The sequence below is a fragment of the Python bivittatus genome, unplaced genomic scaffold (genome assembly GCF_059951505.1).
Source record: "Python bivittatus isolate LINGU-HERP-01145 unplaced genomic scaffold, Pbiv_v1 ctg000020_np1212, whole genome shotgun sequence".
NCBI classification, from domain to species: Eukaryota; Metazoa; Chordata; class Lepidosauria; order Squamata; family Pythonidae; genus Python; species Python bivittatus.
The window spans coordinates 69,653,948-69,666,763 of NW_028277030.1; the positions used below are offsets into that span (position 1 = coordinate 69,653,948).

General features: G+C 40.1%; 1 protein-coding gene across 1 annotated transcript; it reads right to left on the reverse strand.

The window, feature by feature from the left end:
- Positions 1 to 539: 539 nt before the first annotated feature.
- LOC103059808 (pantetheinase-like) lies at positions 540 to 12,060 on the reverse strand. The gene is made up of 7 exons (XM_007425934.3): positions 11,781 to 12,060; positions 11,552 to 11,682; positions 8,096 to 8,288; positions 7,341 to 7,635; positions 4,689 to 5,062; positions 3,634 to 3,804; positions 540 to 1,774 (listed from the first exon to the last, which is right to left on the reverse strand). The coding sequence occupies exons 1-7, from the start codon at positions 11,991 to 11,993 to the stop codon at positions 1,655 to 1,657; spliced, it is 1,497 nt and encodes a 498-aa protein (XP_007425996.2). The 5' UTR covers positions 11,994 to 12,060; the 3' UTR covers positions 540 to 1,654.
- Positions 12,061 to 12,816: the final 756 nt, after the last annotated feature.

Below are 12,816 nucleotides of genomic sequence, written 5' to 3' on the forward strand. Positions count from 1 at the left end.
CTTGTATTTCAAAATAACCAGGTAGCATAATAAGTATAATAAATAAAGACAACAAGTTTGGTGTAGTGGTTAAGGTACTTGGCTAGAAACCGAGACTGGGAGTTCTAGTCCTGCCTTGGGCACAAAGCCAGCTTGGGTGACCTTAGGCCAGGCACTCTCTCTCAACCCTAGGAAGCAGGCAATGGCAAACCACTTCTGAAATCTTGCCAAGAAAACAGGGATTAGTCCAGGGAGTTACCAGGAGTCAACAATGCCTTGAAGACACCAAAATAATAACAATAGCAATAACAACAATAATAAAAATAAACAATAATACATAAAATAGCAGTTTGCTCCGCTTTCAGGATATCCCAAATCCCTGAGACAGTCACTTCATATTGCATAAGGATAGGACTGGTCCTAGGCAAAACATATCCCTTTCTTGCTTTCAGCACAGTGATATTGTCTTGCTCATAATTCTTTTAAGATTTACATATCACATTCCAGTAGTTTATAACAAACTGGCCTTTTAGGCCACAATATGTGTGTCCAAGTAAGCCAGGGAGACTTGCTTAAGTAAACCAAGTGTTTTATTTTAAGAAAAGTAAGTCACATAAACAGAAAAAGAAAATTCAGAACATTTTATTCACTGCACAGTGGTCTTTCCACTCCAACTAAGCATTCACAGGGTGACTTTTAGAAGTAAATTGCCTATCAAGCTGATTAGCAAAAAAGAAAAATGGGGCTCAAAAACTTAGCTGCTAGCTTCTGTGAGTACAGGACTTTTAAGGCTTTGAATAACAGAATTGGAGAATAAAGAAGATGCCAACACTTGGTCAAAACAGCTATGTGGTAATCTAGCGTCATTCAATATTCAGTTGGTACAACAATTCCGTTGATGGGACTTGAGGAATTCAAACACATTTCCTTGGGTTCAGGATAAATAGAGAGTGTTATAAATAAATAACTGAAAACTGATAAATCCTGAAGTGTGGATTGGATTACCCATACCTTCCTCTCCCCAGACATGACAATGATACTAAGAGGAGAGGGGAAACTTATTCGTCAACATTGACCTTTTCTGGGAAGATACTCTCTCCCCCAATCAGCAAAGCAAAACAGATTAGTTGCCTGAACATTTATACCTGGCATAGTAACTGACATATAGGATCAGCCCCCATCCTACCATGAACATGATATTGTGATTATTGAAAAATACAATACTTATTTGTTTAATTTTGTTTCTATTATACTGAAACACAGTTGCTCCTGGTTATAAAATATAGCCTGATGCTCTCCAGAGCAATGATGTACAAATGCAGGAAATTACCAATCAACAGGGACTGGGTACTGTCCTTTCTTTTTCTGCTCACCAGATTGGTGGTGGAAGGGGAAAAGATGGAAGTTGTGATGAAAAGTACCCTGCATTTATATAGAGACGGGAATAACATATGGATTCCCGTAAAATTTCATGGATGAAGAAAGTTGATTGCATAATTTGAAGCATCCATTTGGATCCTATGCATGTTGGAATGTTGATTATCTTTCACTTTGGCTTTTGCTGTTTGAGTACTAGAAATGTTAGGAAATAGACATAATTTCTGTGTCTAGAAAAATATTTACCAGGCACAGAATACCGACCACGTGAAAGGAAAGCAAATCATGAAGAGCAAGTTCATGGTGCAGTGGAGGTGGGGTGTGGAGAGTCTTTCTCATACCATCTTCCAAAAAGAGCCATAGACAAGAGTGGCTTTGACAGGCCTTTCTCACTTATTATCCGTCCATCAGGCAAAACCTGGAGATAAAAAAGTATAGGTCTAAAAATCACATGTGCAAAAGCTCTGTTATAGGAGAAGGAATGTGTCTGAGAATACAAAGAACTCAATCACTGAAAATCAAGTACAGCAGCTTCCAATTAGTTGGGGTTTTTTTGATGTGTGTGTGTGTTTTGCCTTCTGCAGCTTGTCATCTGAGTTGCAAAACAATCCATTTTCATCAGCATCTACTGGCCTGTTCCAAATAAAGAGAGCACCTGATAACTCACTGATCTTGGAGGGGAAATTGCCTTGTTTGTTTGTTTGCTTGGAACAAAATGTGCCTCTATGGTTCACATCCCAGCACCCTTTGCAGCCAGAACCACAGGTGATATTTAGCAGAGTCCTTTTGTCACACATTGTTAGCGTGTACTGGAGAAGGATTAGAACTCAGCTCAAATAGGAAACCAGCCTTGAGGTACCGGGATTTACTCTTTGATTCTCACTATAGACCAACACTATAGCATGGACCCCCGATGGCTAGCATAACAGAAGTTTCCTCTAGCAAGACACTGTCAAACAGTCTCTTTATTATAAGCTTAGAAATTAAGAGCATTGGGACTCAATCTGCCTTTCGTGGCTGAATACTTCAGTATACAACCATATAGGACCCGCATGGCCTACAGGCTAATCTGGTCCAGTTTAGACTGACTTAGGTGAAGCCCTCATCCCTTCCAGGACCAGTTACCTTAGAAAATATACAAATAAAATTTCTAAAAAACATCTTCCAAGTTACCCACTGTATTCCAAATGCTGTACTTCGATGGGAAGCAGGAGTCAGCAAACTCGAATCCAACCTCTGGATAAATATCTTTACCTACTGGTTAAAATTACATCACAACCCCAGTGGACTGACCCATCTAATACTGGCAGATAGCTTCAAATCCTCTTGGGAAATAGCCATTCAAAAGAAACTAAGTCTTTATGGTTTCTCCAGTGATGCCATTTTAACCTTAGAGTTAGAACAAGCCAGATTAACGTTAAGACAAAGGATCTTAGATACAGAAGGTCAAATAGAAACTCCTGCTTTTTCTCACAATATAATTGCTCATAACCAAATCTTAGCACCCAAACCAGTTTTGTACCTATATCATATTACAGTCCCCAAATTCAGGAGAGCTTATCTCTAGCCCAATTAAATGTCCTCCCCACAGCTGTTTTGGAAGGGAAGTATAGGAAAAGCCCATACAAAACCCAGCATTGCCCCCGTGACATGGGTGCTATAGAAACCATAACCCATGTTCTTTTGAATTGTCAGTTCTACAGGGATATTCACCAGCAGCTGATCACCCCCCTTTTATTTATATTTCCAGGGCACTCTGATAATTTTTATTTGCATTATCTGTTAAACAACCAAGATAAATATATTTCTCTAAAAGTAGCAACATTCTGCTACTTTTGCGTAAGCTTTGCCCACACATGGTTGCTAACAGTTATTGATGTCAGAGAATAATTTTGTTTTGTTTGTTTTACAGAACATATTTTTATTGGTTAATGACCAAAATAAAGTTTCTGTCTGTCTGTCTGTCTCACCCCCTCCAGCAAAGGCCCTTCCTCACCTACCCCTGTTGGTTGTCCTGTGGTTACTTGCTCGTATAATAGGTGCAAGTCTTCTTCACTGGGGGAGAATTGTACATTGGATAACCCACATGACGGATTCCTTAACTGGTGATATTAGAGAAACTCGTTGCCCTCCCATAGAGACAAGTGAAATTGCAGATATGCTTTTAACTTAATCACAATTCCATTCTTGTAACTATATATGTATTTTTCAAGGGACTTATTTTTAACCTAAAAATATCTCAAGAAGCCAATATGCTTACTGAAGTTTGAAGCTTACCTTAAATTCTCCAGGAGCCAGATGGGTCCCAGTGAGCAGCACTTCAGGAAACACATAATTAGTGTTAAATGAGCCACTGAGGGAAAAGAAGTTGAACCTGGTAGCAGCGGTATCAACTCGCTGGCCACACGATTTCAGATCTGTGCTGTTACACTTCAGTAGTGTGCAGATCTACAGTAAGAGGGAAAGAAAGGCTTATATGGAACCAGGTCATCCAGAATTATAAGAAAAACAGCCAACAGCTGGAACAAGCTACACTACTACTAAATATTTATGTATTAAAATTGTTTTTACTTCCCTTCCTTCACCTGAAAAGATTCCGAGAGGGATTTATACAAGCTCAAGCAATGTAGGACAGTATACGTTCAGAAGGTTGCAAAAGACTAGAAGGAAAAGAGCGGAAGAACAAAGAAGAAAGCAGACCCCTTGGCACTAGGTCCTTCAATATTATTTTGTAATCTGTCCTTTAAAAAATTCTTGGCATACCACTCTAGCAAGCCTTTTCAGGATCCTCTGACTCTTTCAGATATCATGAAGCTGTTGTAAATAGTTCATATTTTATTTCAGTCTTTTACCTAAAAAAGATTTGTCCTATGAGAAGTGTCATACATCATTCTTCTATAATAATCTCATAGAAGGGTTCTGACTGAAACATGGAAAAAAGATGGAAGAACAGTCTTTTTTTGTCTGTGTGTATCCCTGATGGCTTTGTCACACTGAATGTAGAAAATACTTTTTCACACAGATCAAGGCCAGCCCTATCCTTAGGCAATGAAGCAGATGCTTCAGGCATCAGATACTGAAGCTGAATGACAAAGCTATATATGTGCCATGTGGCCTTTGTTGCACTTTCTAAATAGCCTGCTGCCCTCCAGTGTGGTGAAAGATGCCAGTAAGAAGGACAGTTTAGCTGGAAATCTAGTTGTTGGTGAAATGAGCCATCAGCTTTGCTTTAGGCAGAACAATATCCTGGCCAGTTCAGATATGGATCTCTGTTATGCTCCCTTCCATAAAAGAATGTTCCACAACTCACCACACCTCATTGAGTCTTTTACCTGCAAATAATATTCTCCTTCAATCATGTGAAGCCCATCAAAAACACCCAAAGCATAAACTTCATCCTCTTGCTTTTCCGCCATAATGTAGCTTAAATAACAGCAGACGTTTTTCTGGCAGACAGTATAGTTTCCTGCTTCTTGTGATAGCTCCGTGAAGGTGAAATTATCAAAATAGATACTGCTGTTAAATACTGGGCTCTGCGGTGAGAAATGTTCAAGGGTTGATGCATACAAGCTCCAGTTGAAAGGGGGAGGATAGGTGGGGGAAAGATGGGGATGTGTGTCAATTTCTGCAAGCAAAAGTTTGCCATTCTGGGTTTCCATATCAAAGTGATACGCCTTTGGGCCATTGGGTGTAAAAATGCCACTCCCTGTGGAAGACAAAAGAGACAGACTGAGATCTGTTGATTGCTGTGCCGGAATGAACTGTGTAGTAGATCACAACTGTAAGGAAGCTACTTGGACTGCAGCTTTTCAACTTCATGCCAGAAGCTGGTCTATGAAAAGTTTGCAGAACCTGAAACAAACTGAGATTCATCACTGGGGAGTGAATATAAGAGGGCTGGATTTGAACATGGATGATCCAGAATTCAAATCTTGCTCAATTCAGAAATCTACCTTCTTAAACAACTACTCAGCTTCATACTGCAGCTAAAGGGGCTGCTTGGTATTCCTCAGAGAAAGAATAGCAAAAGGAATACAGATAGTCCTCATTGACTGCAACTGGGACTGGCAACTCCATCGCTAAGGCGATCCAGTTGTAAAGTGAAACATCACTTGGCCATGCCGACTTATGTCATTTCATCAGTTCCAGCTGCAGTCATTAAGTGAATCCCACCTAGTCATTAGGCATGATGTCATGTGATCGCCATTTGCAACCTCCCGCCAGCTTCCCTATTGACTTTGCTTGTGGGAAGCCAACAAAGAAGGTCATAAATGGCAATCATGTGACCGTGGTTCCCTGCGACATTGTAATTGCGAGCTGGTTGCCAAGCAGCCAAATCGCAATCCTGTGACTGAGGGAAGCTGTGATGGTCACAAGTTCGAGGATTGGTCATAAGTCTCCTTTCTCAGTGCTGTTGTAACTTCAAATGGTTGCTGAATGAGCAGCTGGTAAGCGAGGACTATCTGTAATCAAATGCACCCAGTCTTGCCTTTGAAGAAAGCACTTGTGAATCTTTCCCACATATCCAAATGAATGCAGAAAGTCACAAGAACTATCTGGGGAGCAATAATTTCAGATGACTCAGAAATGCATGCAGCCACAGACTTCGGGGAACAGCAGATTTATGCTAGGTTCAACAATGATGTAGTTTAGCATGGGATACATTTTTGTCAGCTTTTTATTCTTCTAGAGTAATGAAAAAAATTGAATATTCCATAAGCGTTTAAAAAGTTAATTTTTTGTCCATCTAATTTCTTGCTCCACAGATCTATCCAGTCCCTGAACTCATTTTCATGGCCCTTATAGCCTCCTCTAATTGCATCACTGAATTTCATCACTGCCACTGTTAAAAATCAGAAGCACAGTTTCTCCAGAAGTTCTACATTTTGTTATAGGAACTATACACAATGCATCTTCATAATAAATAACGCTCTGCACAGAAAGTCCTAGACCTTTCCATCTTTGTGTGACACCTCTTTATATGTTTATGTAAATGCCCCACCTAAGACAATATGCTCCACCTAGGGCAAATAATGAACTATGATCTGGAGCCAACAGGAGGTTGTTTATCCCTGGATGACTGAATTGCTTTAAAGAGAGGATTATGAATCTCAAAGGATTTTGAAGTATCACACCAAAATCACCTTGGCGCATTCATAATTTAGATGTTGGCTATGGCATGTTTCAAGTGCAATTATTTAACCATCAGGCAGCATTTCTATAAAACACAAGTCAATTTAAACTAGATTTCGTCCAGCCCCTCCCACTCTGTGTTCCTTTAGCTTTGTCCCCATTGTGCTGACTCACTTCCCCCTTTGTTCTTTAGATTCCGTCAGCATTGTCTCCATAGCAGTATTCTGAGTCACTTCTAAATTGCTATTTTCCCATTTATGTCATGCTCTATGTCATGCCACCTCTTCCACATAGTTCCACATGTCATATCACATAGGATACATTTGATTTCTAAGGTATTCTTCCACTTTCTGTCTTGTATTAATATATTCGCATGCAACAAAGAATGTAAGAACAACTCAAAGGTACATCGTAGTGTCTTTATGCAGCGCCCTGCATGAAACTGGCCAAATAGAAAAGAAATAAATAGCTTCTGTTCAGTTTTTAACACATGTGATGCAGTTCCCTATGACTATTTCTGAATTACAAAAAGATGCAGAAATCCAAAATGCTCATCACCAATCATACATTAATTTTGTTTCTCATTGTGTTTCCCTGTACGATATGTGGACTCATTTTACACATCTTGGTAAGCCTTAATAAATCACAGCAGTTGGATAGATTCACATTGCATGCTAAGCCATGAACTATGGTTTCAAACCACTATGGCTGAGTGTACACAACATGTAAAGTAAGACCAAACAAACCACCTTATGGCTTTCTGTGAGGTGCAAAGCCAGTTATTAGTATGCATTCATTCATATGCACATTAAGATCTAATCTTAAACCAAGTATATAAAGATTGTAATTACCCGTAATGTCCAAGCTGGGCCTATGTATATTAGCCGCAAGGATGTTCACACGCATTCCCATTGCCCAGGCTGAGTAATATTGAACAGCAGACAAAAGGGGTAGAGTATTTAACCAAGCAGTTGGGAAGAGGATAGTGTCCACCTTGAACTTTTCCACCAGAGATACAGCAGGTTCACGGAAGTTAAGCATATCAGCACAAGTGAAAACACCAAACTTCCCAAAGGAGGTGTTGAAGTTAATGAACTGCGGCTCCTTCGCAAAATTGAAGTGGACTTCCGAGGCAAAAAGGTTGTACTGTTTATAAAAAAGGGAGGGGGGGACACAATTTATATTTTTGGAAGAAAATTATTCCAGCAAAAACAGGGAAAAACACATTTGATGCTGATACATGTGCTATTTTCTAGTAGATATTCATTTATCATTGCTTTTCTTTACAATGTTATAAAAGACACAATAAGTGAAAACAAAGGTCTAGATAACAACTGGATTTTATGTTTTCAAAACAGGAAGATCAACCACTGCGTGTTTCTTTGTCTAGTAGCGCTTGGGGCAGTCCCTGCTTCCTGAAGCTCTTATTTGTTTGGAAGACTCAGGGGAGAGTACATTTTTCTTTTAATTCAATACAGCAGCATTACTTTATCTTTTCTACCGTGTTTATACAGAGGACTATCTGACTGATAGGACTATCATATTTAGATGGCAACAAATGGACATTACAACATTTGAAGCCTAGATAAGTAGCTTTAGTAGTTACCTTGTGATAACGTGCCACAAACTTTCCTTCTGAATCATAAACAACATTGGTATTGTATTGATAGTGACCATCACTGGGACACTGAGGATCACTAGAATTACATGGCTTCTTGTCCCCCATGTTGGCAACCACATAGATGCCATAGTTCTTTGCCATGCAGCTAAGTCTTTTCTGCACTGGGTTAAATCCAAACCTAGAATTGAAAGGAAGAATTTAATAATAAAGACAATCTAGGAACTACAAATCTGGTAGATTAATCACCAGTGCACAGATACTGGCTTGGGAAATGCATTCTTGCTGAGCTGGACCAAGGAAGGACGGAAGGGAGGGAGGGAGGGAGGGAAATGCTGGTTGATTCGAGAAAAGTCAGCAGGATAGATGATAAAAACAACACTGTGCCATCATGATGCAAGTTTTGCCGCTTTTGCATGTGCACTGTGAAGTTGCATGCCTGGATCAAAGGGATAGAGCTTGTATCATGCCACTGCCATGCTGATTTCATCCTTCTGATGAAAGCCTCCAATTCTGCAGATCCCTCTATTCAGAAGTATCAACAGCTTTAGAGAGATCTTTCTTAGTAATGGAGCAAAGAGCATGATTTCAAGGAAATCACTAAGCAACAGTGATATACCGATCTTACTATTCATACTATTCTAGCCAGTGGTGGCTAGAAATGTGACACCAAAAGAAGTGGCAAGCATATTGTCTGTGGCTGATTCACATTTTGTGTAACTGTCTCTTCGTAATATATAAAGATTGGGGCTTGTGCATTCTTTTACAGTGCATATACAATGTATTATATAAATTGACACAAATGAGATTTGCATATCTATGCCATCTATATCTGTATCTGAATCACACATCATGCACCCCGTTTACTTCTTTTTTGTAACAAGTAAATACTGGAAGCAGGACATACTTGTAAGCACAGAGAGCCTAAAGCAGTCTTCGCCAGTGTGGTCCAACTTAGTCTGCCAGACGTCCCAGATCAGCAATTCTTAGAATTTCTAGTCAGGCTGTACTGATGGGGGAATTCTGAGAGTTGCAAGACCCACACTTCTGGTTGACGCTTGGTCAGAAAAGCCTGGCCTAAAGTCAGGTCACAGAGCTGCAGGGTTAACTAGTGTTATGACATCCCTGACAGCCCTAAGACAGAACTGGCTGTAACCTTGGTTATAAACTTTCATCCAAGCTCCTAAAATTCAGCTACTCATCTTTCATTAAAGTGACTCAGTTGGGTGCAACATTTTACTTGAAAATTATAAATAAAGCAACAATTCAGTATTTCCTTGTGCTGGAGCTGACTTGCACCAGCTTTCTGGAATTTTGCCAGCCCATTGAGCACAGAGCTGAGCCACGACATCCTAGTGCACCAATCAGCTGTTCCACAGTTAGAGGCATAGCGGTAATGGAGCCGGCAAAGCTGGTTCTTAAACGTTCAGCAGCACACCATTGACTGTAAGTGGCTGACAATGCAATACAGGGAATATCTATTAATATCTGCTGTGGTGCCACTGTGACCTTTGATTAATAAAGTGACTCATATTCACTGAACTCTTGACTGTGCATGCGTAGGGATTTGTTTTGGCCTGTGAACTCTGATGAGACAGGTAGGATGTTCTCTGATGTGAGCTGTGGATACATGCTCCTTCTAGCTTTTTTGGGTAGCTGGATCCAGGACGAAAGGAGATCATATTGGTCATCACCTTGAAGGAGGCATTGGATTGGCCCCTGCTGAAGAGACTTTCCCTGGATTCAACTATACTGGACAACTACTGCCCTGGCTCCACCCTACATTTTTTTTTAGGAAAGGCTGCTGAAAAAGTGGTATGACTTCAATTACAGATGCGGTAGAGGAAATGGATTATCTGGACTCCTTACAGGTCATGGTTCAGGCCAGGGCATCAGATGGAAAGGGGATTAGTTGCTCTGGTGGATGACTTTTTTTTCAAGACCTGGACTGGGGGAATATGCCCTTTCTACCATTGACCGTGGGATCCTTCTGGATTGCCTACAAGGGTTAGGGGTAGAGAGTATTGTTCTACAATTATTCTGATCCTTTCTAAGTAGGTGACACCAGCTAGTGGGTGGCAGGGAACAGAGGTCAGCTCAGTGAACCCAGCACTGCAAGGATGGCTCCTCTCACCCCTACTTTTTAACTTCTGCATGAGATTGCTGGGAGAGATAACCCATTGCTTTGGATTGAAGCAGTGGTGGAGAGAATAATGAAGATGACCTTGATGGAGATATGCAGAAGCTGTTGCTTAGGCAAAAGGGGCTGAAATATTTTTAGCCAAAATGTCCAGATAATATATGAAAGTTGCTTAGACATTTGCCTCTCCCCCACCATCCACTGGAGTGTCAGAAGGGGGAGGTGGTACAGCCCAATTTGATTTGCAAGATTCTGTTATTATACCCAATCTCAATAAAAGTAACCTTAGCTTTCCTGTTACTATTGCCTCACTTATTTTATTAGTACATTTCATGGTGTGGTCCACCTAGTAGGACTGACATGTATGTTGATGATACCCATATATTTCCACCCAGAGCCAGTCCATAAATGCAGTGGACTCTTGATCTGGTGTCTACAGGCTATGAGGGCTTGGATGGGACTAAAACAGGCTGAGGTTGGATCCTACCAAGACAGAATTGCTGTTTGTCCAGAAAACAATTTAGCTCTCTGTCTGTTTTGGTCATAACACTGGGATGGGACATCACTTGTCCCGAGGAGAAGAACTTGATTTTTATAGAGAATCACATTCTCAGATATACAGAAGCACAGTAAACTAAGGAATTCATCATGACTATATGACATGGGGAAAGCTGCTGCCATACTACCACCTAGTGACAGAAATCTGGGAGACAGGTTTACAACTGTTTATCAGTTCAATCTGGTACAATATTTCTAGAACTCTATAATTCTCAGCATAAGCTAATGAAAGAAATCTGCAAAATGTTCATAAACATTTGTTCTCAGAGACTTCATTCTTTAATATGGTGATATACTTCCCAGTGAATGTTCTTAAGAACCCAGCTTTAATATATTTTAATACAGAAATGTATTATCATTATTTTTTGTTTAAAAAGATGAGAATCCAGATTTCACAGAGTCACTTGCAAAAGAAACTGCCTCACTTATTTTATCAGTATTTCCTAATTGCATTGGCAACTTTACTCAAATAAAATGCAAGAAACCCATAATAAAACACTGCATATATATCTGGTTACATATCAGGTAAATAAAATTGTGTGGCTATTCTTAATTATCCAACCAGTGGTAACTCTGTCCTTACAGTGACAAATACAGATTGGAATCTCTGTTGTGTACATACAAGAGCATTAGAAAAACCCATTATGACTTCACCATAAGAATGGAGAAGTGTGCTTGCTGAGACTCATTACACTACTTTGTGTACAGAACGTCAGGGAGATTCTACTTAGACTTGATGAGGTTACCTTTCTGGATCGTTGCATGGAGTCCAGTTTACTTCGGGATCTGGTATATCCTCAAGATAAGGATAAAGTGTTTCCCGAGTAAAGACCCACCCATAAATGCCATCTTCAGGAGTCACAATGATGCGGGCACCCTAAAAAAAGAAAGAAAACAATGCCAGTTCAAATAATAGATTCCACTGCTTCCAAGAACAAAGACAATAGAAGGTGACTATCCTTGCATCTGTTGTACCTGTTCAGCAGCTGTTTTTATGGCTTCTTCTAAGATGTCTAAATTTCTGTTCATTAGGCTCAAGGCTTCTTCTGGAGAGACAAGTTTTGGGGTGGCTCCTGTAAGTATAACAGCATGCTCATAGACAGCAGCAAGGTAGGTTTCCACAGCAGAAGCCCCAAGAATAGCTCCAGTCAGAAAGATAGCCCAAAGATGAGGCTGGAAGACAGCCATGCTTACAGAGCCTAATTCTGGCTCAGAATGAAACCAAATGGGAGGTCCACTTGGGTTAACAAGAAGGTAGGGAGGGATTTATTTAGTGCATGAATTTTCCTGTTACATAACCAGCTACAGGACAGGAAGAGTATATTGTGAAACATCATGATTACCACATTCTACCAAGAATGTTTCCTGAAGGTAGAATTATCTTTGTTAATAAAATAAACAAACATGAAGCTAAAATATACATGGTCGTTCCTGCTAAGGTAAATCCAGGGAATGCTTAGGAAGGATTGAAAGAAATGTATGAGAAGAGACAGAAACATCGTTGAGGCAACCTGAAATTAAGTCAGCCCGGCCTACCTGATAGTTTTAAGGAATAGCTGGGGAATTCCCTGAACCTGGCTGTACATTCAGGTTTTACTTGGTAGAAAAAGTCAATCAATTACCTTCTATTTCACAATCAGATCATAAGCACATTGTTTCCTATAGAATCAACAAAGAGTGGGGCCTGTTAAGCCAGTACAGCTTAGAGTTTAGTAGATGCAGGGGGCACTTAAACTTCCCTACAACCATCTCTCCAAGGTCACTTCTTTGTGGGAAGAGGTCCCATTTAGGTTTAAGCAATAGCAATGTTCATTCATCCTTCAGGGAAAAAGTAAATGTGTCACATTCATAAAAACCTGCTCACTGCTGTTGATCTTTAATAGAGAGAACTGCTCCAGATCTTCTGACAATACAGTCCTTTCCTCCCAACCCCATGGCAAAGCAATAGCTAATTTGTTAATTAATAATCATAAAACCCCATCAGGAAAAGAAAACTGTTAACAATTCCATG